The 26,929-nt window shown below is 44.3% G+C and overlaps 1 protein-coding gene across 3 annotated transcripts in view; it reads right to left on the bottom strand.

Moving 5' to 3' along the window:
• The window catches only part of LOC308593040 (tumor protein D52-like), a 39,877-nt gene extending 28,185 nt beyond the window's left edge, over positions 1–11,692 (bottom strand). For 2 of the 3 annotated variants that reach the window (XR_014010666.1, XM_081205234.1), the window contains exon 1: positions 11,407–11,692. Coding sequence is in view for 2 of the 3 variants with exons in the window: in XM_081205234.1 (XP_081061360.1) it covers positions 11,407–11,440 (34 nt within the window). In the remaining variant the exon portion in view is untranslated. The remainder of the gene's footprint in view (positions 1–11,406) is intronic. The other variant, XM_081205235.1, reaches the window with a different exon arrangement.
• Positions 11,693–26,929: the final 15,237 nt, after the last annotated feature.

Consider the following 26,929-nt stretch of genomic DNA (forward strand, 5'->3'; position numbering starts at 1 on the left):
GTGAACAATGTCATTTCTCGATCCAAGAGATACACTCTGGCCCAGACCACTAGAATTAAATCCTTCTGACAGGAAAGCCTATGTTTTCTAGATTGCCCCATTTATATTTTGAAACAGAATGGATTTTAACATACAGTAAGGCTGTTGCATGAAATCGAGCAAGGCAGTCATGAGATACTAATCACAACTACTAAAAGCTAGTTTTGTTTCGCCAGCTGTCATGAGTCTGCAGTTAGTAACTTCCTCTGAACTGCACTTTTACGAAGCGATTCATTTCAGAATACTGTATAAAGTGTTAGAAACACGTAGCTATATAAGCTAGGCATGAAATGGAAGCTGAAACCTAGGTTACAGTCGCCACAACGGAATGTCTATTCGCCAGGGGATTGGACTAAAAATGACCCTCAGAATCCCTTCCGACGCTACAATTCTGTGATTCTATGACCTCAACTACCTTGCTTGATCTTACAATTCACTTGTTTCAGTAGGCAAGGAGGAGAAATGGAAAAAGTATTAACTATGGACCAAGGAAGAGGTTTCTTAATTGTGGCCTGTGAATTCCATCTAGATAGCCCGTGGAAAGACGGCAACACAGTAAAATGTACCTGTACTCAGCCCTGCACTTACTTTCCTTGATGTGATGATGGAGGACTAAGATGCCCAGTCCATGATTCGTGGGGCGGCGCAGAAGCAGAGATGTGCATCTTTTGCTGAGAGTGAGTCACCTGGCTCGATGGAGATGTCCATCGCCACCCTAGCACCCAGAAATCTCCATGTAGTTGCAATTCAACCCATTTAGTTGAAACCTGGTTTTCACCTGCACTGAAGGGCAGACATTAAGCAACAGGTGCGACAAGAGGAAGTTTACACATAGCATTATTGGTATTGGCTGGCTTTTGTCAGAGTTGTGAAAGAGCCCACAAAGTCCTCAGGTTTTTGCAAAGACATTAAAGCTAGACATAAGAGGTTGATTTCTACGTCAGTAAACACTACTTTAAAAAAAAGTGTGCTTAAAGAAAGCTGTCACGAGAACAGCCTTGACAAATCCATGTTTGCATTAACTGTACCAGGTCAAAAGGCTGGTACTGTGAAATTGGGAGCTGCAAATAGCATTGTATCACAGATATTAAGAGTTTATTCCCAACTGATCCATGGACTTGACCCCCTGATGCTAAATTAGCTACCCTATGTACTTTAGATCATAAGGCACATTAGAATTACTTACTGTGCTTTTAAGGTGCTATTCTAATAAAGTAAGCATGTGTTTGGTACTCGGTGACTGCACTTTGTTTTATTATTTATTTATTAGATTTATACTTCACCTTTTCCTCCAAGGAGTTGAAGGTTGTGTACATGGTTGTCTTCCTCTCTACTCTATATTCACAACAACCCTGTGAGTGTTGGGCTGAGAGATAGTGACTGGCCCAAGGTCACCCGGTAAGCTTCTTGGCTGAGTGGGGATTGGGGCCCTGGTCTCCCAGGTCATAATCCAACACTGACTGACTCCACACTGGTGCTTGTGCACCCAGAACAGTATGGCAGATTTGCATTTTAACTCATGGTTAACAACTCACCTGGCCGTCATAGTGCACAGAATTCTATGCTGATAAGTGTATGGCTCAGTAGTATCAATCTGCTTGATAGAAGACTCTCTTTTATCTTTTTGGGTACTTGCCTACAAAGAGGTCAGCAATCTGTGTTTCTATGCTGGCTGTGGAAAAGGGAGCTTCCCCTCCTTTGTGGTCAGTTTAATTACAATCACAAAACTGCATATCAATAGCTCTTGTGGGCTTGTTTTAAAAGGCTGTAATACAGTACAGTGGCACCTCTGGTTACGGACGGGATCTGTTCCAGAGGCCTTGATGTATCCCGAAAAGTCCGTAACCGGAGGCGCCCTTCTACGCGCATGCACGACACTATTGAGCATTTCTGTGCATGCGTGCAGATCACTTCTGCGCATGCGCGCACAGCAAAACCTGGAAGTATACACTTCCGGATTTGCCACATTCGCAACCCGAAGATTACATATCCAGAGGGATACGTAACCCGGGGTACCACTGTACAGCACTCTTTCCTCACTAGGATGCATGAAAATGCCAAAAGTTCTTACTGTAATACAAGTATCAATCTTGGAAGCCCTACTTGAAAGTAAAGCTTGCTCTGGCACCTATCTCCAGATCAAACTATGCCTTTAATGCAATAGGATTACCAGGACACATACAGTTCAAATGCAGTGCAGTTCAAATTAATAGTAGGTGGACGTGCACTCACACCTCGGGCCACGTAAGACAAACTAAGCCCAGGGCCTGTCCATTTCGTATTTTAGAGCTGCTCAGGCACTGCAAGTCTTGTTTGGTTTTTCCACAAGTGCTCTCAGACATCCTCCCCTCTTCAGAGGGATTCTGCTCAATTTTGCTAAATCATTTGTCAAAATCAGTTGAGAATGTAAAGACACATGAGCCCTAGAAAGCAGCTACTGCCTAGCCAGATTCTTGTATTCTGAAAACAACACTGTCTCAGCAGCAGAGGAAAACAAAGAGTTTTGATAGTTTGGTTTTTCCCTTGAAAACGTGGGTAGTTGCCCAAACTTTATAGTTTGCTGAAACTCCAGTGGCCTCATACAGAACAAAAATCCTGTACTGCCCACATCCCCATTCCTAGGAATGGGAGAATAATTTGTTCACTCCCTGCTGGTAGGTCCCCTTTTCCTATCAGTGTGCAGATTCAGGCAATACATAATGAAGGTCTATTGACAGTGTCTATTTTGTACAACCAATACAAAAAATTAGCACATGGCCCTTTGAACAGATTTGGAATCCTTAACTAGGAATTCAGGGTCAATACTCTAGGAAGCCCATAGCTTGCATTGATAATTTGAAGGGAGACTTTGGTCTAACAATCCAAGGCACTGATCTGCATCTACGCTTTTTCTTTACTCTTCCTTGCTCCTGCTGGTTTTCATGGACTGCTGTCTCTTGTGCAGGGTATTGTTGGGGGGGGAGGGTACCTTATTCCTCAATTGATGGTGCATAATTAAGAGGAAATGCAATACCTGTGGCAAGTGGGTGTTGATGTGCAAGAGGAGAGCAAATCCTAATTATGCAGACAAAATGGCAAGTTTTAGACCGGGCTGTTGCACAAGCTAACAAAAGATGACTTGCTCAATGCATATTGGCAAAGTTAGGGAAAGTATTTCCAAACCATTAAAAGTGTCAAATGGAGTCTAAACACTCATTTGTCCTGCATAAAGTTTATCTTATCTTCCACTATGCCAAAAATACTGAAGAGGCTTTGCTGGCAGGCAAACCTCCCCTAACACTGGTCTTCCCACTTCAAACATATTTTTGGAACATTGTCTGAAGATACTATAATAAACCTTAGGAAATAGAATCGGCAATTTTATGAAACGTTTAACACTTCATTCTAACTGAAGCTGATTCAGCACATTTGCCAAGAGTACAATAAAACTGTCACTTTTGCATAATTTTCATCAGCAGAGGGGATCCACCAGGAATGACCATGTACACCCACAGAGTCATTACTTATGCATGCTGAATAGGTCCAGAATGTCTCTAAAGCATGGCAGAAATTACGCTGAATATTGGCCATGCCAGCTAAAGCTGAAGGGAGTTGAAGCCCAACACATATTAGAAGGTCACAGATTAGTCATCCCTGAGGTAGAATCATAGAATTGGAAGGGATCCCAAGGGTCATTTAGTCCAACCCCCTGCAATGCAGGAATCTCAGCTAGAGCAGCCATGACAGGTGGCCATCCAAATGGCAATAATGCTGTACACGATACTCTTAATTCTAGACATGATAATATGAATAGAAACAAGCATGTTCTAGAGCTTAACCACACATTCCTTTTAACTGTGTCACTTGAATCGGTGGCAGAATTCTTAAAAATTGAAATCAAGCACAGGGCCTTGATCCAGATTGGACCCACAGCATATGGAGAGAGATGTTCAAACATTCAACCCCTACTGTGGCCCTGAATAAGTCTCTCCCCAGTGTCACAAATAGTAGTAGCTTTAAAAACACACAAACCTCCCATTGGTATTATTGGGAGCTTTTTATGCATCACCAACTGCAAAAAAGTAAAATGTTTGCTAAAAGAGGGGAAGGAGTTTGCAGAAAAGCTGAATGAATTATCTGCATCCTTCTTCACAACAGAAGACATTGTTGCCTGAACTATCAGATGTGTCAAGAGACCATTTTTGTTCTTCAAAGATCAGCTTCTATAGCAAAGGACTAAAAAGTATTCACTGCAACACCAATTCTGTAAGAGAGATCCAGGCCAGTTAGCTTAACTGGTATTAAAAACAGAATTACTAAACATAAAAAAGAATGAATCTTGCAGAAGAACCAGCACTAATTAACTTTTCAGAGTTCTCAGAGTCAACAAGCATTTAGAGATGATCCAGTCAACCCTGTGTACTATAAACTGCAATCTGAACCAAACCTACCTGGGAATGATCCCCAATGAATTCAATGGGTCTTACTTCTGAGTAGGCATGGTGAGGATTGCAGTCTAAGACTTCCAAACAAGTTTTTTATTAAGCCCCTCATCAAAGACTCATGAGTAAGCTTAGTAGTCATGGGATAAGAGGACAGGTCCTCTTATGGATGTGTAAAGAGCAGAAAGCGGAGAATAAAAACAAATGGACAATTCTCACAACAATTTATTATTTATATGCCACCCATCTGACTGTGTAGGGATGTAAGAGGTGAGGTGCTCAATGGTTCAGTGAATCTGAGCTTTTAAAACTTGTCCATAAGTTATCTAGAGCTAGAGGTGATCAGTGAAGTGGGCAAGCTTCCTAATGCCAAATTGTTCAGGGTGGTTAAAACAAAGGATTGCACGAAGCTACAAAGGACTCTCTCCAAACTGGGCTCTGACATCAAAATGGCAAAGATGACCCAATGTCAGCAAGTGTCAACACACTGGGGCGAAAACTCTTAGCTTTATATTTATGATGTTTGGACGGCTAGCATCCGAAATTGGGAGTCATGGCAAACTAGCCGGCAGCAGCTGTGAAAAAGCTACATTCCAGGTCAGGGATCATTGGAAAAGGGATTGAAAATAAAACTGCCAATGTCATAATGAATGTCATTTTAGAAATATATGGCACCTCAGAAAGGTTATTGCAGAGCTGGAAAAAGTTCCAGCCAAGTGTTTATGGAGCTAGAACCTCCCTATGAGGAAAGACTACAACATTTCCATGGAGGCGCAAGTCACAGCAACAGCCAAGGCGACATTTTTCCACCTTCGCCGCATCAAGCAGTTGGTCCCTTACCTTTCCCGCCCCGACCTGGCCACAGTGATCCATGCAACAGTCATCTCCAGGCTTGACTACTGTAATTCGCTCTACACGGGACTGCCCTTGAAGCTGTCCCAGAAACTCCAGCGGGTACAGAATGCTGCAGCGAGGCTCCTCACGGGGTCTCTGCCATGGGAGCATATTCATCCAGTGCTTTTCAAGCTGCACTGGCTCCCGGTGGAGTACAGGGTCAGATTTAAGGTGCTGCTTTTGACCTTTAAAGCCCTTCACGGCCTAGGACCCTCGTACCTACGGGACCGCCTCGCCTGGTATGCCCCACGGAGAGCCTCAAGGTCCATAAATAACAACACCCTAGTGGTCCCAGGCCCTAAGGAAGTTAGATTGGCTTCAACCAGAGCCAGGGCCTTTTCAGCACTGGCCCCAACTTGGTGGAACGCTCTGTCTCATGAGACCAGGGCCCTGCAGGATCTGATTTCTTTCCGCAGGGCCTGTAAGACAGAGTTGTTCCGCCTGGCCTTTGGATTGGAGCCAATTTGATTCCCTCCCCCCCCCCTTTTTCTTTTTTCTTTTCCTTCTCCTGCAATGAGGCTTCATTTTAATATTTTAATGTTCCATTATTTTAATGTTGTATTTTATTTTTGTTTTTAAGTTGTAATCACTCATCTTGTTTTTATTATTGCTTGTAAGCCGCTCTGAGCCCGGCCTTGGCTGGGGAGGGCGGGGTATAAATAAAAAATTATTATTATTATTTCAGGGTTTTTAAGTGTAGAGAGAAAAGGCAAGTAAGAGGGAACTGACATGCTATTGGAGAGGGTGCTGTAAATAAAGCACACTTAGTATGGTTTAAATATTATATTCAAAGAAATTCAAATATTTATTTAGATATTTTTATTGGAAATACTTGTAGATATTTTAAAATACAGTTCAACAGCTTGTTGCTTCCCTTGCATTGCTTATATTTTAAGAGGAATTGAGAGCTGTTAACATATTTTAGCATCCCTCAAGAACTGGGGCACATAAATATATGTGCTTCCTAGTGCTAGTTATCTGAAGTAAAGTTACTTACAACTTTGACTTCATTTGTTTATTTCACTTCTAAACCACCTTTCATTTGAAAGAATCCCAGGGCATTTAAACAATTTTAGATTCAACAAAATACCAGCCACACACACTGTACTAACTAGCTTATCACAAAATGCATTACTTAAAAATGAAATATTTTCCACAGAAATATATAGTAGTGGAAAATTCCTAGAAGTGTAAACTTTTCCACTGCCAAATTCTTCCACGGAAACTTTTCTGCCGTACGTCACAGGTCAACACTTGTACCTTTTAAGTGCAATCTTCCCAATAATTTGAACATGGCCATTTTGCAAGTTATTTTCCTTGCCACCAGTCCTGTCTGAATCCCAGTCACAGACAGAAAACTGTACTCAATTCAGCTGCTCTGCAGAAGTCAGCAGAAATAGCTCAGCTGGCATGAACTCTTCAGAAACGCTGAAACGGCATCAAAAGGACGAGGGAGCACTGCTGATATCCACGGATCGGATTGGCACTTGATCACCTACCCTTGATAGCAGAACTGGCAGAAACAGCAATACAAATTGAAGATAAGCAGCTGAAGTAATACCCACTTTAGACCTGACTATTAGAACTGTTAGTAGCCACATTCCGTGTTATGAAAAATATTCCTAATAAATATTGGCTACTCAGATGTGACTGAACGCATGAGGGCCAAACAAGATGTGATGTAAGAGATACACAAATAGGATTTTCTCTGTGTGTGTGAAAGGCGCTTTAAAGCACTAACAGTAGCCCAGAATAATTCTTGGCACTGGGGAAGGAAGTTAAACTCTTTCTTCCTACATACCATTTCCCCCAATTAAATGTGGTCCCTCAGAGCTGTTTGCACACAGGGTGAAAACCATCATCTGTAGAATGGTCTACTTTGCTTACTGAGCACATAGCTTGTGGGGGAAAGAAGCTCAATTTTCACCTGGAAAATGGTAAACATCATCTGGCAGTCCTTCCCCATTGCCATGGCCACTATCTAAATTCTCCCCTGCGCCTCCCCACTGTTATTGACCTTTTAGTAAAAGAACGGGAAACTCTAAATGTGAAACTGTCTTTTGACAACAGTTAACTTCCATGTATTGTTAGATCAGCCACTTTTGAAATTATGCAAATAGTGGTCATTTCATATGACAAAAGAAATACAGAGCAATCCTAAGCATGTTTACTTTGAAGTACACAGGATTATAGTACACTGGTAAGATTTTACGTTTCCTACACTAAAATTGCTCAGCCTTATAGCTCAAAGTATTTCCAGGTCAAGCAAATGGCACTGTGCTTGGACAACCAAATAGTCTAGTGACACAGAGCCACGTCATCCATAGCTGTTATCTCTACACAACGTGTGAAAAAGACCACAACCATCCTAGGGTTTGGCCTAGTCATGCGCCACAGCTATAACAGGCAATGTAGAAAGCTTATGAGCTACATCTGACACTTTAGGCTAGGGCGGAGAATCAGATCTGGCCAGCAGGCCAGATAATTATTTTCCCCAACCCCCACAAGCCAAGCTTTATAAGTGAACAGAGGTACCCACCTGTTAATTGCCTGATATCACAATGTCAGGTGAACTTCTCTTGCCTGCAGGAGTCTTGGCAAAAGGCTTTGAAATGGGCCTAGTAAAACCCAACAATCAGCTGAGCAATGGTGACTGCAAACTCCATTTCAGCAAGGCCAGATTTTTACTTGCTTTACATCTGATATCATAAATGTGAGGTCCATTGTATTGGCAGGTGGCTTGCCCAAAATGGTCTGGGGAGGCCTGTTTTATGCTGATTATAATGCAGGGGTAGGCAACCTAAGGCCCATGGGCCACAAGCCCACGGGGGTCGTTTAACCGGCCCACGAGCCACCCCCGAACCAAGCACACCCGTTCAGCGAGTCCCCACGCACTGCGCTAAACCGGCACAGTGCGGCACGGGGACTCGCTTCCATGGCGCTGGAAACTGCGTCTGCGCAGACGCTGGATATCACGGGTGCATACACTCAAACACGGGCGCAATACAGCCCGCGGAGGGATCTCCACTGGAGTGAACTGGCCCAGGCAAGGTAAGCCTTGTCGACCCCTGTTATAATGTATTGACTTTCTTCTTTTCTTTTTTAAGGTTAGAGACCAGTTTTCAGGAGTTCATTGTAATGACTGAGAAAACAATGGAAGAGACAGGTAGGCAGTTTCTCATCTCACTGGTTTTGCAACTTTAGCTTTCCAGCTCTAAGATCTACTAAATTTTAAACACGCAGCAACATTGGTTATTATCACGAGGGACTGTAAATGAACAAAATTTATAGTTCCATTTGAAAAACATATTTCTGGGATTTTTCTATACCACCCAAAATAACTTTCAACAGCTGTCATTTTGGACCTATAATAACCTCATAAGCTTCATCTGGGATGTTGCAACTGCTCTAGCAGCTACGCAGGCCATGCACCCTCCTAGTTCATGCTAATGTGGATTGAGCGTAAACATCCCACTCAGCTGCACCAGTCCAGCTTATTAGATGTTTTTCATGTGACCCTTGGTGTTCAACTGCTCAACTTTGCTGACTGAATATCTTTCACATACAGGCTATAAAACTAAAATCTCAGCAAGCCCCATTGAAATACCAAGTATCACAATCCTGCTCCTTAGAAATGGGCACTTTGCCACCAACTTCATTAGGAGGTCTGCATCCTGATCCATTTTAATGCATTATTCATTTCTACCCATCTTCCTATAAAAATAAAGCAGCTTACATTTGAAAAAAATGAAATATAAAGAAAAGACACACAAATGTAGCAGACAATCTAAAAGGAAATTGCAAGTGTTATATAAAGCATGAAATAGGCCTGTAAGACCTTGAACTAGAGTTGTTTTGCAGTCTCACTGCATGATGCTCTTTGAGTGACCTTGGTGGTTATCCATTATTTGGTTTCCTGTGGCAAAGACCCGAGTAAGATACACGGCCCATGCTGAGCTTTGAAGACACTCTGAAGCAGTGATAATTTCTTGCTCTCTGGGGCTCTAATGCCTGCCATAAAGTGACGGACTACTACTTCCTTTCAGAAGATCCCAATACCTGAAACAAACCAGAGAACATAGTGGGGGCAGTCTGTCTCTCCTGCACAAACACAAAATGAGGCCCTAGCCACCTCTCTGCGATGCAGGAAGAAATCAGTGCTCTCTTGCTTTATCCTGGGCAAGCCAAGTCACATGGTCACCAGAAGATCTGTGGCTGCTGTTGGCCACACAGAGGCATTTGGCACCTGCTGTGCTAGGAGTATTTTGCCTTCTTCAGCAGAGCCCACAAACAACTGCTCAAGTCAGCTGAAGCAAGTGGAAAACTTCAAAAAGGCTTTCCCAGGCATTTGTCTCTTCCTCAGACACACACCCTAGGCTACCACTGTTACAGCAGATCCAAGGAGCTGAGCCTTGGGTGTCTGAAAAGCAGGCAGACCACAAGCGAACAAAAAGACAAATGGAAACTCAGGGTGGGTGTTGTGTTGCTTTCTGTTCTCAAACAGCAATAAATGTAAAAGTGCAATAAATGTACCGTAATACCCGAACATGAATAATGGTACATGCTCTAAAATATCTCTCTGCTTTTCTTTTTCACTTGCACATACACACAAGACAAATTTAAAGGCTTCAGTACCCTAATGTAGGGTGCAGCACAGAAAGGGTGTGTTGTGGCTTGCAAATGCCTAAGACGACAAATGACAGGTGGGAGAGGCAAGGAATCTAGTGTCTCCTCTCAAACATTTTGCTTTGTCTCACCATTTGCCTCAGGCCCTTTCAAACCACCCAACTCAAGCCTAGAAAGGAGACCCCCTCCAGCCCACACAGGGTTAGTACAAGTCTTCCAAGATGCCATTTCGGCATCTAGCAGCCTCCTGGAAGGAACGTACCTCTGTTCCTAGATCAGTGGCAGTTGGCCTGTGGCCCTCCTGATGAGGCTACACTACGCCCGACCATTGGACATGCTGGTTGGGGATGATGGGATTTCACAGAATCATGAGAGTTAGAAGGGACCCTAAGAACCATTTACTCCAACCCCTTGCAATGCAATAATATGCAGTTGTCCCTTATGGGGATTGAACCTGCAACTTTGGGTGTTATCAGCGCCACTCTCTAACCAAGCTGTCCAGATAGGCAGGCCAACAACATCTGGGGTGCCCCACAACTCCCATCAGCCCCAGCCAACAAGGCCAACATCAAGGGGTGCTAGAGTGGTGGTGGCCCAACAACATATGGAAAGCCACAGGTCGTCGTCGTCCCACTTCTGGCCTCTCTCTTCCTGCGCCCTTCAGACGCGCTTCTATAGCCAAGAGCCACACTGACGACGACGGCGCCCCCAGCCACCCCCGAGATCCTAGCCCATCTTGCACCGACAGGAAGACTCTGCTCGACAGCTGCGTTCACGGAGCCATAGAAATCTCCAAGCCAGCCAGTTCCCGCCTCCGGATGCAACAAGCAGGAGGAGGGGGAAGAAGAAGCAGCCTCCGAAGGAAGCGAGCCAGATAAGCACGGGGTGGCCGCACAGCAGAAGCCGAGTGTTTCGACGCCCCCCCCCCCAAAGGTCCAGAGGGGCTGCGTGGCGCGAGGCGAGCTGCTGCCTTCTTCGCTCCTCTTTTCCACGAGACTCTCTTCGGGCTCGTGCTGCGAGGCAGGAGAGCCAAGGGCGGAGCCGACCCGCGGGGAGAGAGAGAGGCCTCCAGCGGAGCTGCGAAGGGGGCGGCTTGGCGGGGGAACCCCCAACCGACCGACACGCCCCCCCACCCCACCCCCAAAAAAACAACGTGCACTTTTACACCCCCTACTTTTCCCTTTTGCACGCACGGCGACGGCCGAGAGCAGTTGCTCGTCTCTCTCCCACGCCCACCCGGAGTTAAGCGCCGCGCCTCCCGAATAGAGAAGGGGAGCCCGCGCGCAAAAAGCGCAAAAAACTGCTAGCGGTTGAACAGGAAGGGGGGGCCGGCGGAAAGAAAGCCGGCCGGAGCGAGGCCCGAACAATGTCCGTCTCCGCCCCCCGCGAGGGAGGAAGCGCCCTCTTGCTTTCCCGCTTCCCTTACCTTGCTCGCTGTTGGGGTCCATTTCGGCAGCCATCGCCCTCAGGACGCTCTCTCTCGCGGGCGCGTTTTCCTCTTCGGGGCGTGCCAAGAGGGAGCAAGCGAATAGGAGGAGGGGAAACGTCGAGGGGACGCGCAGCAGCAGCAGAGCAGCCGGCTCGTCGCCGCCCGCCCCGTCCGACCTCCTCCACCCTTGCAGGCGCTCGGCTCCTCGCTCCGCCGCACTCGGCGCGCCCGCCCGCGCCTCATATAGGGCGGGTTCCTGTTGGCGTCCACGTCAGCCAGGCAGGCAGCCGGAGCCACCTGACCAGCGGCTCTCCCCCCGCCTGGCCCGCGCGGCAGAAAGGTGCGCGGCAGGTGTGTGGGAGGTGCGGGCGGGGGCGGGAACTGGCTGCGTTTCCTTTCAGGGGGTGCCTCTCGAAGGGGTGCGCAAGAGTGACGGTGCGGGGCTCTATGTGTATGTAAGGAGGAGAGAGAGAACACACACGTGTGTGTGTGTGTACAGACATACTCCTGTGCCAAGTGGGGTTTGTTCCTAACAGGGTTCAGCCCAGAAAACCCATTTGCTGAGACACAACATTGGAGGTGACAGCACCCCTGAGCATGCACAGAGTGCCTTCAGTACTGACTGATAAGCAGAATCTGCTACCATCTGGGATTGGGCACGGGCGGCCTTTGATAATTTTCTGCCAGGATTGAATCCAGCATTTCTTTGCTTAGAAATGAGCTGCTGAACTTTAATTTAACAATCCCACTAGCATGCTATGTAGGTATTGTTGCGTGAATAAAATAAGATGCTGTTATCTGAAAAACACTGTTGGGGAGAACTGCCAGGAAAGCCGTTACATCTGTTGCATGCTTAGTTATTGCACAATAGTTTTGTTTATTGCACTTTTTTTACATAATGCAGCCACACTACTATTGGGCATATATTTAGCCCTTTTTATTTAGTTTTGCAACCTTTAAGCAATTCATCCTCCCAACTATCTTGTGAGATTCTTGTCAGCGCACTGCAATTCCCATCGCACTCACTTTATGGCCTCCAGCCATTTGCTTGGGAGAGCTTCAAGCTGCGTTTTTCATGTCAGAGTAAAATATTACAAGCACATTTTATCATAATTCTACCTGCTGCCCAGACACATGCTTTTCGTGTGTGTGTGTGTCCCTCTCTTCTGCTAATACAGAGATAAAACTAAGTAGTTTAGCACACAATGAAAAAAGCACATTTCGAATATGCATTCGACTGCATAGTGAGGAATACCAGGCATACAAAAAAAAACCCCTCACTATAGACTGACCTTGCAAACATATATCCATAGTTATGTGTCTAAGGGTGCATTCAAAGGGTATATACCACTGCCCATTTATTGTAGGCTACATTTCACTCTTCAGCAGGTACATTCCCCTGTCTTTCATCATGTGAATTCCTATTCACCTTTTACATAGAAGACAGTAGAAATTCCACATTAGAACCCCTAGTGTAGGTGTACCCTAAGCCCTCCAGATTTTGGAATCCAATTCCCATCAGCCCCACTCAGTGTGTCCAATGGTCAGGGATGATCCTGGTGCCTAAAGATGTATATTGAAGGCGCTGACTGAACCTCCCTTCCACAAACAGGGAGGCACTGCAAAAAGGACCCATTCTCATGTTGGCACCTTCCAACCCCCTCATGGGGGAGGCATGTTGGCTCCAGCAAATCTTACAATATATTCTCGCATATAGATACAAGGGGGGAAGTTTGCATAAACATCCTCAGAGATCTACTGGGTACAGGGGCGGTATACAAATTTAATAAATAATAACAAATAATCCTCAAGCATGACCTGCCATTTAGCTTCAACTTTGCCTCTGTTGGGGGCTCCTGGAAACAGACCTCCAAGCCACTTCTCTTCTCTCATGCTTAGGCCTGGAACCTCAGCAATTTCACCAGGCACAGCAGTATAAAACTGAGCATATCACTTTAATTCTTAATCGTATTTTCCAAAGCTACTTTTTTTTCTTTGGGGCATTTTCACCGTGTCATATTTAACTTTGAAGAGGAATTCCTGTCCTACTCCTCAACATGACAAAATAATGGATTTGTTCAACCTGTCACATGTATTTCCCCCTTTGGCCAATAATTAGCAAAGTGAGAAATGTTTCTGTCCACATTTCAGCTTCATTTGAGATTCTGCAATGTACCTTGCCCGCTGCTCTAGGCTTGAAAAGCATCAGTTTTACGCAAATAAAACAGCAACCTCAAATTACTTTTGTGTCTTCGGGCTTCTGAAATGCAATACTGCAGATCAATATATATGACTCAGGGGTGAAGACCTGCAGAACAGAAATAAAACTGAATCTGCACCTCTTGCATTAGACACAATTACTAGTGAGCATAGATGTATATAGGTACCAATCCCCTGTGTTAGTATAGCACAAGATGCTCAGGTACATAATACTTTATGTTTCTCAAGTGCCAGAAAAATTATCTGAATTTAGAGGATGAAGGGGTTAAAGCGTTCTGTTTAATAGAACAGCAGCTCATTGTTTCAGGCATGGATATGAACAGTGCGCTTCTGAAACTGCTGTGCAATCATGTTTATATCAGTAATTATTGTTATGCTACATTTATATAAACCAGCCCCTGAATGATCTACAGTTTAGGAGACATTTTCATATTCCCTGCAGCTCAGCTTTGGCAAAGTAGAGATTGTACTGGATGTGCCCCTGAGGCCGGAAGCTAACTGTAAGAGATAAATAATAAATAAGGGCAGGGAGTTATGGTCTTTTTCCCTCTAGATCCATCCCTGTAACTAGGGTTGTGCATGTGTGTTTTATCGGAAGCATTTCGATATGAAACAGGAACATCAGGTTTCAGTGCTTCCTATGCTCAATTACACACTTGAACTACTCATTGGAAATTAAATTCTTTAAAAGGGTGTGCATTAAAAAATTATACGCATGGCCCATATTCATATTCCGGTGTGCCTAATCTGATTGGCTGTTCCAGAGCCTTGTTGCCATAGCTACTGCCACATCATACTGTGCGGGCTGCGTCTTTAAGTGAAAGGGCACTTTGTAAAGAAACATACAGAGACATACAGTGCAGTCGTGCACCTGTCTATTTTGAAGTAAGCCCCATTGAGCTCAACGGGACTTACTCCCAAGTAACTGTGTCCAGTATTGCAACCTTAGTCCTGTTGACTTTCATACAATTGTGTGATACGGGTCAGGGCAGGAGATATCATATGCTGCAGCTCTTTGTGGCAGTGGAAATAATCTGAAATAATTTATGTGAAATCTCTTTTATAAGAATTGTGGGTGTATGCCACAAAACTTTAGGGAAAATCCTATTTTCTGGAGAGTAATGCAACCACAATTTTTATCCTAAAGGCACCTGTAGTGCTTCTCTCACCTTACGAATCTACAAGTGAATAAGGTCCCCAAGGCTTACCAGGCACTGGGGACAGATGGCATTTCCCCCCAAGAATCCTGAAGAGGAATTATTGCTCATCACATGAAGACTCAGCCCAGTGTTTACTTCAAGTAAGCAGGTTGTATAAGAGTTCATCTTTTTTTTTGAGAAACCTACCAAAATCCACAGAAATACACTTCTGAAAGCCTATAAATTTCAAAGATACTTTTCATTTTGAAAATTCCAATATGTCTTAAAACTTGAATAAATTAGAATGTGTTTCAGCTGTGGCTAAGAGAAAGAAAGAAAATAAGCTAGATGTTGATGGGTAATAATGTCATCTTTGGAAAGTCAAGTGTCATGCAATAGGGATTGGTACCTCCATGATATAACAATAACACAGCATAATCAAACCTCTTTGGTAGTAATATAACTTCCCTCATTTCAATTTATCTGTTCTCAATACTATTCTTATATATTTCTTTCCTTTTGGAGTGACGTGATAGATTTTAATATGAGCAGTGGCAATGTATTACATTTAAATGTGATGCTTCCACCAAGGTGCTCACGGCAGCATAAATACATCACTCCCATCCTTTTTCACAACACAACTGTGAGATGATAATAATATAATAATACTAATAATAATTTATTATTTATAGCCCGCCCATCTGGCTTGGTTTCTCCAAGCAACTCTGGGCAGCTTCCAACAAAATATTAAAATACAATAGCCTGTCAAACATTAAAAGCTTCCCTAAACAGGGCTGCCTTCAGATGTCTTCTAAAAGTCTGGTAGTTGTTTTTCTCTTTGACATCTGGTGGGAGGGCATTCCACAGGGCGGGCGCCACTACCCAGAAGGCACTGTGCCTGGTTCCCTGTTACTTGACTTCTTACAGCGAGGGAACCGCCAGAAGGCCCTCAGAGCTGGACCTCAAAACAATGGGGTGGAGATGCTCCTTCAGGTATACTGGATCAAGGCCATTTAGGGCTTTAAAGGTCGGCACCAACACTTTGAATTGTGCCTGGAAACGTACTGGGAGCCAATGTAGGTCTTTTAAGACTGGTGTTATGTGGTCTCGGCAGCCACTCCCAGTCACCAGTCTAGCTGCCGCATTCTGGATTAGTTGTAGTTTCCGGCTCACCTTCAAAGGTAGCCCCATTAAGAGCATGCAGTAGTCCAAGTGGCAGACAACCAGAGCATCCACCACTCTGGCAGGACAGTCTGCAGGCAGATAGGGTCTCAGGCTGCCCTGGACACAGAATTGATCTGCGCCTCCATGGAAAGCTGCGAGTCCAAAATGACTCTCAGGCTGTTCAACTGGTCCTTCAGGGGCACAGTTACCCCATTCAGGACCAGGGAGTCCTCCACACCTGCCCACCTCCTTTCCCCCCCAAACAGTACTTCTGTCTTGTCAGGATTCAACCTCAATCCTGGGGTTAGGCTGAGAGTGGGACTGATTCAAGATCATCCAGTTTGCTTCCCAGTGGGAATTTGAACTCAGTTCAGGTCTGAACACTACAAAACCATTACACCATGCCAGCTTGATACATTATCTACCTATTAAACTGACCCTCAGTTTAACGCAAGAGTAGGCGAACATTATCACATTCTAAAAATCAGCAAAATGTATGTAGAAGTGAGCCTCATACTATTTTTTTTATTTCAACTTCCTCCCCAGGCAATATACAACTTAGGTGCTCAGTAAATGGCAATAATTAGGCACCACCATCACACCACCTCAAGAAAACGCCTTTCCTGATTTTATCTGTCTACGCAGTAATTAACACATATGTAAGAGGACACTAATTTTAAAGCTCACATTTTTGTTCATTAGGCACACATCTGTGTTATCATGCTTGTTCAGGACATGTCTCTGTATGATGATTATTTATTAGATTTGTTATCTGCTTGTTACCAGAAGGAGTCCAAGTGACTTACAACGCTGTTATTATTAATAATATTATTTATTAAATTTAAATACCACCTTTCATCCAAAGATCTCAAGGCGAATCACAAGATAAAAATACAAGATAAAAGCACAAATAAGTAGAACAATAGCAAAACAATAACCACTGCTCCTACAAATAAATATTTTATAGCACGAAACAGAAAAAAATCAACAGCCACAGGAAGCTTGGGCAGCATACTAATAATGACAATATTGCATAGGTGCCAGCGCCCATGAAGGTGCCAGGCATCCACCAATTTCAGTGCCAGGGCCATGCGCGCTCCATGGCATCCACAGCCCCGGGCACCCACAGTCATGAGGCCAAGTTGGCACTCCTACAATATTGTTTTTATCAAAAGCTGGGGGCAGGGAGCCGCTATCTGGTGCTGAAAATATGCCCATGAAGGTGCCAGGCAGACCTCACTGGGGAGTACATTCCACAGATAGGGAACAACAACAGAAAAGGAGGGGACCTGAAGAAGGAACTCAGATGAAGATCTAAGGGTCCAGGTAGGTTCATATTGGGGGAGGCATTCCAGAAGAAATTGGGGTCCTGAACCATAAGACGTTTTAAAGGTCAAAACCAGCACTTAGAAGCACAAAGGCAGCCAGTGTAACTGGAGCAGAATTGGTGTTACCTGTTCATTTCAAACCTGTCAACAACCAGGTAGTCACCTTCTGCACTAACTGAAGCTTCCAAACCATTTTCCAAGGAAGTCCTATATAACATGCATTGCAATAATCTAATTTTGAGGTGAGCAGAGCATATATTACTGTAGCCAGGTTATCCTTTTAGAGATAGAGGCATAGTTAGGCTACTAACCAGAGGTGCCAGGTTGCCCCCGAGATTGAGGGGGCCCAGCGTGCGATGTCACAGGTGTGTGACATCACACATGTGTCGTGTCATCTGGAGGAGGTTGAGCACTTTGGAGGAGCTGGCCATTGAACCTGCAACATGCAATGTACATGACATCACACATGCACAACGCGCGCTGGGCCTCCTCAACACAAATTACCAGGAAGAACTTAACTGAAAGGTGCTAGGGAAATGGCTTCTCACTGCAACCATGACTGCGTTCTGCTGGAGGACAGGCTGTTTTCTGTCCATTAAAGCTGACCCAGAAACCAGTATTTTCCAAATATAGAGAAGCGCAGCAGGAGTAACTTTGGACAAGGTAGTGGAGTTTCCATGTAAGGTTCTTGGGGAGCAACAGGGATAAGATCGGAGTTTATCCAGAAATGGGGTTTTATTGGAAAAGCGTTAAAATCTTGGAAAGTTGTCCCAGAGAGGGGAGAAGGGGATGAGAACTGAGGCAGTTCTGTTTCTGCTTCAGCATCCAGGGACATGGAAAAGGAGGAGTTATGTCTCTTCCTTAATCACCCAGGGTGCTTCTTGGCTGAGTAGGAATTTGAAGCTTGGTTTCCCTAATCCTATTCCACTGCCCTAAATACCACACCGTGCTGCCTGAAGATGAACTTTCAGCTGCTGCCCGATACTCTGGGATTATGGAAGTAGTAGTTCAACAACATCTGGAGGGCCAAAGGTTAGCCACACACACAATAAAGCAAATAAGTAGGTTTAATTGCTTGGAATGGGCTCAGAATATGTGGGGGCGGTGAGTTGTATTAGTGTACTCTCTCTCATCCACCAGCCTTTCCTCTGAAGATTCTGCTGGCTTTGTATTTGCTCACTTGTTTTATTTACTACAACATACATCATCCCACACCTTTACTGTAAACAATTCAGATTATTCTGTATGTGATCAGCTGAGTTTTGCCTAGCTTTTATTATTTTTTGTTGTTGTTGTTATTGTTGTTATTATTCCACCCTTCATCACAAGATTTCAGGCCGATTCACAGAATAAAAAAAAATCTTTTAATTCATGTTTAATTTAAAATATATGTGGGTTTGAAATAAGAGTTTATTCACAGCCAGTTATCAAGAAGAAGGGAATGATGTGTTTATTCAATATCACACTTGCTGCAGAGATTGTCACTGCTGGAAGTTAAGATCATGGGCGTTTGAAAATGTGGCATTTTTGCCTGCAGGCAATCTGTTATTTAGTGATGTGATTAGAGAATCTTCTTGAAAAATGTTCCTTCTTCACTACATAAAAGTAAATCAGTTAAAGCCACCAAGATAGCAACAGTAAGTAGAATTTGTGTTCTTGCTGTAACAGAGACCACATTGCAGCTTTTCAGCAACAGTTTTATAGAAAGGGGTTGATCAATAACTCTATATCTTTGCCACTCACTTACAAGGATCTGATAGCATAGGAACATAGGAAGCTTCCCTATACCAAGTCAGACCATTGGTCCATCTAGCTCAGTATCAGCAGGGATGGGGAACCCTTTACAGTCTCCTCTCCTGCATCTGAGTCTGATCTGCTGTCTGCCACAGCCTCTTCCTGCTCACTCAACCCTGTTGCCTCTTCAGCTTCCGACTGCTCCTCCCTTCTCCCAGTCTGCTCCTCTGTCCTCCTCTGCTCCTCATTGTCGTCCCACCCCCAACCCCTTGGCTCTGAGCCTTCTTCCTCTGGGGGTTCCCTTGGGAGTTCCCCAGCTGGTGCCTCCCACTACTCCTTTGCATCTAGCCAGTACATGACATCATACTATAATATTCTATTGAATGAATTGATGGTACATTTATTGTATATATCTTTTGAATTAGATATATTCTCCGCTGCTTTGGGGGCCTTAAGGTATATAAATAAACCATAGCACATTAACACAATATCATGAATCTGTCAGAAGCTATAAAGAGAGATGAAGGAGCATGCTAACCTCATCTTATTGGACTTCCATGACAAATTTTATGATGGTGTTAAGAAGCAGGGCTTCCTTCCAGTAGCACCTTAGAGACTAACTAAGTTTGTTATGCCACAGAGCAGGTCATGTGTCTTGCGTTGCTTTAATTATTATCTGAAAGCCTCTCTGTGTGGTTAGCATGCCTTTCTGATTTCTTCTGCAGGATTTCAAAAATCATTCCTTGAGAATTTCATAGGTAAAGCTGAGCTGAATCAGAGGGTTAAAGTGAAGGTTAAAGAGACCTTTCTTTCACTTGGTCTTCAAAAGTCTCCCAGTCACCTTGTGTCCTCTTTCCCCTTAAACAGCCTCACACCTGAGGCGAAAGAGCAGCATCTTCTTAGCATGCTTAGGATTAAAAGCTTTAAACTTCTTTTAACTACTTAACTTCTTAAGTGATTCAGCCTTTAGCCTTTGCAATTCAATTATGGACACTAACAAAATCTCACTTTCATTACAATAACAAAACTAATGGATTAAGAAAAAGATAATACTGTATTTTAAATAGTTTATCAGGGAGGGGGGGTAGAATTAACATTCCTATTTCAATGCATACTACTGAAAAGATAAAATAAAATAAAATCCTTCCAGTAGCACCTTAGAGACTAACTAAGTTTGTTATTGGTATTAGCTTTTGTGTGCATGCACACTTCTTCAGATACACTGAAACTGAAGTCACCACACCTACCAGAAGTTTACCACACCTACCAGCCAATCACCCATTCCCACCACCCTTCTGAGTAATACCCCTCCCCACCCTCTCACTATATATAAGGGTCTGGTGACTTCTTCAAGACATCATTCTCTCCATGTGCCACTACAGAGTCCTTCTTGAGGTCTGCATGTGGGAAAAGTAAAATAATAATAATAATAATAATAATAATAATAATTATTATTATTATTATTATTATTATTATTATTATTATTATTATTATTTGTACCCCGCCCATCTGGCTGGGTTTCCCCAGCCACTCTGGGTGGCTTCCATAGAAACCAAAAAACACTAAAATATCATACATTAAAAACTTCCCTGAACAGGGCTGCCTTAAGATGTCTTCTGAATGTCAGGTAGTTGTTTATCGTTTTGACATCTGATGGGAGGGCGTTCCACAGGGCGGGCGCCACTACCGAAAAGGCCCCCTGCCTGGTTCCCTGTAGCTTTGCTTCTCGCAATGAGGGAACCGCCAGAAGGCCCTCGGCGCTGGACCTCAGCGTCCGGGCAGAACGATGGGGGTGGAGACGCTCCTTCAGGTATACTGGGCCGAGGCCATTTAGGGCTTTAAAGGTCAACACCAGCACTTTGAATTGTGCTCGGAAACAATTGTTTAGTGTGGTGCATATACAAGATAGTAGGCTAACACTAGCTAAGCAGGGGTAGGCAACCTAAGGCCCGTGGGCCAGATGTGGGCCAATCACCTTCTCAATCCGGCTCACAGACGGTCCGGGAATCAGCGTGTTTTACATGAGTAGAATGTGTCCTTTTATTTAAAATGCATCTCTGGGTTATTTGTGGGGCATAGGAATTTGTTCATTTCCCCCCAAATAATATAGTCCGGCCCACCACATGGTCTGAGGGACGGTGAATCGGCCCACGGCTGAAAAAGGTTGCTGACCCCTGAGCTAAAGCCTCCTTGTCCTGAGGCTCAATATAGCTAACGCTATCAAATAATCAGCTCACAATGTCATAGAATCATAGAATCATAGAAGGATGTTACCAGCTCATGTTTGAAGTACTTTCACTGTCACATTTTCTTTACATTTGACACACCACTTTAGAACCTCAGGTTCTTACCAGATTGATTTAGTCAACTGGTACTTGCAGCATTCATTCAGAGTGATAGATGAAATCTCCAAAATAATGGTTCATATCCAAGCAGACCCCCTTGCCACAAATTTGATTCCAAATACTACTGATAACATTTCTCTAAGGATAAAGATAAAGCCAGGAGGAAGGAATGCGTGGAATGGAAGAGATGCTGGTATTTTCATTCTTCTAAGGCTTTGCTTATGAACCACTGACAGTATATTAACATTGACCCAGATCATTGACCCGGATCATTCTTGACCTTGCATTATTGGTTTGTCCAAAATGCCATAGCTGTCATGTGTTTGGAATGTCACACTGGCAGAAAACCTGGCTAGCCAAAGGAAAGACAAATCCATTCTACTTTTAGTCTCCCGGACAACCATTCATCATCTGTAAACACAGGGACGATCAAACAAGGCGACCAACCCAAGCCCACAGGGGACTATGGAGAGACTCGTTGGATTAAGCCGTTTGCGTTACGTTCTGTTCTTTACTTGTGTCTCCATGTATTAATTGCTAAAGGGTCTTGGCTTTCTTCATTAATTCGCCAAGCTACATTTCATTGCATTTGTATGTTAAGCATTTGTTTGGTGTACAACTGAAAAGCGATTTAAAAAACACAGCCATGTAGCATGGTCGCAACTACGCTAGTTCCTCAAACAGGGAAACACAGGATTGGACCCTTTAAAAAACCTGGGAGAAATTGCACAGTTGTACAGCAGTAGGAGCGAATGCACCAGCACAAAAGAGCGGCAGGCAACTTCCAGCAAAGGGGCACTATATCTGTGCTCTCTTGCCTTGGCTAGAATCCCTCTGCCTTACTCATGGAGGTGCTGCAATTACAGCAGTTCTTGTCTGCAAGGTAGGTGTGTGAAGGATTATTTTACGGGGGATAGAATAGCGATCCATGGTTCTGCCCCTCTCATAAAGAGCTGATTTCATTTTCATTCTTTTTTCATTTTTGGCTGAGCAGCCGCTGACGTCATCTCACTTAACACAATAAGGCTGCCAGTTTTAATCCAATCATCTCTTGCTCACGTAAACACTGATCCTCAGAGAGATGCGGGAAAGGATGCCTTGCGACTCCATTAATTATTAATTGCTCTTCTGCTCACAGCTGGGCTTCCTTCCTGCCATCCCTACGTAGGCAAAAGCCCAAATAGGGTGCCATCTGGCTCGTTTTAACGTGGCCTCAACCAGGTAAAAGGCTTTAAGACTCACAGTCAGGAGGTTGGTTGGCTAGTTTAAGAAGCTGGTTTAAGAAGGATGTGCATGTACGCAGCCCTTAAACAGCAGCGCCCAGATTTTCAGCGTTTACAGGAGACTACAACTCCCAGGATTCCTTGACGAGAAAGACATGACCGTGAAAGTAGTTTACACTCGTTGCCTAGATATGCCCTTCAGTGGCACCATCTTGATGACATCTGCTGCAAAAACACGTCATACTGATTAAATCAAAATGACTACAGCAAGTAAAAATTGTCCAGCAGATGTATTACGACCAAGTGCTTTGTTTTAATCAGTCAATGGCAGCTTTTAAATTGTATTTTAAGATTTGCTTCCTTGCTTTGCAAGCTTTCCAGTGAACTCTTGTTATGAGGTTTAATGAATGAAACAAACAAACAAATGCTTACGTATGTTAAATCTGAAATTAAACTTGAAAACAGAACCTGGGCAGGGAATAACACATTCCTATTTTAATACAGGGCCCTCAAAATATTTCATCCCACTCCTTGTGGTATTCTTTGGAGCAGGAATCACCTCAGCAGTTGAAAGTAAACACATGGAATAACTTCTTACAATATATTTAATTGTTCGGTTCCAAAGTCATTTGTGGATGACTCCTTACAAGGACTCGAAATTTGATTAGGAAATGGATTGTGGAAAGCAGTTCATAGCTGTAGTCTTTGTAAATTCATCTACCACATGATGAAAGTTTGTGCAAACTTATGCAGGGGGGATTGGGGTGGAGAGAAATACTTTAAAAATATGGTTGCATTGCCATCTCTTCCTCCCTTCTCCACCAGAGGCAGATGTAACTATGTTGTTGAATGGAAGGTTAAATTTATATATATATATATATATATATATATATATATATATATATATATATATATTCATAACTGTAACTGCATAAGGTATATAGAAAAAGTCCTGAAACCATTTTGTCCCTCCTAAATTGATCTCAAATATTTCTCTGCAAGGTCGAAGGAAAATGGAAAAGCCTCCCCATTGTCTTTCCGTTCCCAAATCCTGTCTTAAGGATATGTCTGTGTATGAATAGGGTGAGGACAGGAGATAAACAACGTACTCAGATTTCTGTTGTAGACCTTTTCTGTGATGTAGGCATGATGTTTGTGGGGGGTAGTCTTGGGTTACACCCCTTCTGTGATGTATGTATGATGTATGGAGGGGTGGTCTTGAGCTCCAGGGAAGGCAATTTAAAATGTCTACATAAGGCCTTGTGCGCCATTGTTTGGGGTTCTCCTCCTTTCCTGCGTGTGAGGGGAGCACCCTGTTGCAATAGATCAATAAAGATCAGGATTACTAGCTGCTTTGCTTCTCAATATTCTCTAGTTGGCCTCTTATTTTCTCCTACCAATAGGCAACCCACGTAAGGACTCTATACGGGCTCTTGGATACCCCATAAGGGGGAAAGGGTAGATTTTTGTTTATTACAAAGGCTAGAGGCAGGGGGCACCAAATTTCAGCGGTGCTGCTGAAATTTGAGACCCCAAGTTCTGCCAATGGGGCCCACTAGGCAGTCCCAGCCAATAGGCAGTCACTGACATCCTAAGCTCCAGTATCATTTTATGTGTGCACACAGAGATGGACACGCATTGGCCCCACCAATCAGTCCACCATCTAATTTTCTGTTTCAGTTCAAATGCTACAGACAACATTCCAGTTAATTCCTGCACCACTTATTACATTGTCTTTATTTGCTCTGAGATTCCTCAAGCACTTACTATCTCAGCAACCAGATCCAATACGGTGTTCTGACTATCTGATGTGTCGATGAGGAAAACCTGTTCTATAAGTTCCTGTGGTCACACCATCTGCTGCTGCTTCAGATTCCAGCCAAAACCTACAAATGCTCCAAGTCAAACACTCCTGCCACACTGACAAGTTTATTCCATGCAACTTAGAAGTGGTTGCTACAAACATTACTGTGGGTTTTGTGCTGCAATCTTATTCCGTTACAAATGTGCCTCGGAAGGGACCTGACCTGTTGCAAAGTCTGGTTCTGGATTCCTCTCAGCATCCTCATTTCCAAAGAAAATGCACAGGTTGGAGTGTGAAGAGCCAGTTGTGGCCTGGTAGTCAGAATAATGGGCTAGGACCAAGGAAACCCAGGTTCAAATTCCCACTGATGAAGCTGTATTGACAACTTCAGGCCAGTCACTGTCTCTCAGCCTAATTTACTTCACAGTAAAGGTTGTGAAGATAAAATGGTGAGGGGAAGAACAAAGTGTGCCACCTTTATCTCCTTGGAGGAAAAGGTGTGATATAAATGTAATAATAAATATATAAGTTGGACTGTCTAAACACCAGGTTTCTGAAGAAGTGTGCATGCACACGAAAGCTCATACCAATAACAAACTTCGTTGGTCTCTAAGCATGAGTTTGACTAAACTGCGGGAGGCAGTGAAAGACAGAAGTGCCTGGCGTGCTCTGGTCCATGGGGTCACAAAGAGTCGGACACGACTAAACGACTAAACAACAACAACAAGGTGCTACTGGAAGGATTTTTGTTTGTTTGTTTGTTTTTGTTTCAACTACGGCAGACCAAGGGACGCAGGTGGCGCTGTGGATTAAAGCACAGAGCCTAGGACTTGCTGATCATGAAGGTTTGTGGTTTGAATCCCCTCGACGGGGTGAGCTCCCGTTGCTCGGTCCTGCTCCTGCCAACCTAGCAGTTCGATAGCACGTCAAAGTGCAAGTAGATAAATAGGTACTGCTGCGGCAGGAAGGTAAACGGCGTTTCCGTGCGCTGCTCTGGTTCACCAGAAGTGGCTTAGTCATGCTGGCCACATGACCCGGAAGCTGTCTGCGGACAAACGCTGGCTCCCTCGGCCTATAGAGCGAGATGAGCGCCGCAACCCCAGAGTCGGCCACGACTGGACCTAATGGTCAGGAGTCCCTTTACCTTTACCTTATGGCAGACCAACACGGCTACCTACCTGTACCTGTCTAAACACCAATTGATTTCAGTGGAGTGGAAGCAGCTTAAAACTAGACAGGAGTGCTGGCATCTCTAGGTAGGGTTTTGGAAATTCCAAAAACCTGGAAAACTGCTGCTGGTCCGTGTAGAACAGGGTTAGTCAATGTGACACACAAACGCCCCAGATGCTGCCAAGCCAAAACTTCCATCATCCCTGACCATTGGCCATTGGCCATGCTAGATGGCACTGACGGGAATTTTAGGGTCTGGAGCACCACAAGTTAGTCAATACAGTGGTACCTCGGGTTACATACGCTTCGGGTTACATACGCTACAGGTTACACACTACGCTAACCCAGAAATACTGCTTCAGGTTAAATACTTTGCTTCAGGATAAGAACAGAAATTGGGCTCCGGCGGCATGGCAGCAGCAGGAGGCCCCATTAGCTAAAGTGGTGCTTCAGGTTAAGAACAGTTTAAGGCGAAGAATGGACCTCTGGAACAAATTAAGTACTTAACCTGAGGTACCACTGTACTGAGCCATAGGAACCAATCCTCTGAGTGCAAGGACAAGGCAACTTTCTGTGACCTCAGTGCTAGCAATAATGTACCATACCATATTTATACTCCACGCTTCATCTCAGAGTGGTATACGTGGTCCTTCGCTTCCCCCACCCATTTCATACTGACAACAACCCTGTGAGAAAGTGACAGGTCCAAACTTACTCAGTAAGCTTCATGACTGGGTTGAGTTTCGAATCCAGGTCTCCCCTACCCTAGTCCAGCACTATAGGCATAACACCACACTGGCTCTCTTGCCAGTTATGATCCTGCTACAAAACATCTGGTTTAAGCCAGTCTTGGCTAACCTGGTCTCTCCAGATGTTTTACACTACAACTCCCATCAGCCCAGCCACTCTCCATCTATGTGCTGCACCCAACCGTCCCCTCTCTTCTCCTGTGTGCTGTTCCCAACCCTTGAGAGTGGATTTGGGTGGCGAGAGGGGGAGGAGAAGTGGAAAGCCCCATTGTCCTAGCACTGGCTTCCACTAGAGTGCTGGGTAAGTTGAGTTCAGCTCTAAATGTCCCATTTAAAACTATTTGGCCCCTGCTTAATTCAACACTCGTCAGGTCAGTGGCAGACCTTGGGGTCTCAAATTTCAGCGGTGCCCTGTGTGATGCCAAAATTTGGCACGCCCTCTCGTGCGCCGTTCTAAATAATAGTTTTGATCCCCCCTGTGGCACCCCCAAGTCTCTGCACCCAGTGCCAGTCACACTCTCCTAAATCTGCCTCTGGTCAGGTCTATTGTGTGGGTAGCTCACTTTCAAATACAGTGGAATATGACAAGCATTAATGTTGCAATGTAAAGGACCTCTCCTTAGCCCAAGCTAAAACGGACGGAG

Source organism: Podarcis bocagei, assembly GCF_964188305.1.
Source record: "Podarcis bocagei genome assembly, chromosome: 8".
NCBI classification, from domain to species: domain Eukaryota; kingdom Metazoa; phylum Chordata; class Lepidosauria; order Squamata; family Lacertidae; genus Podarcis; species Podarcis bocagei.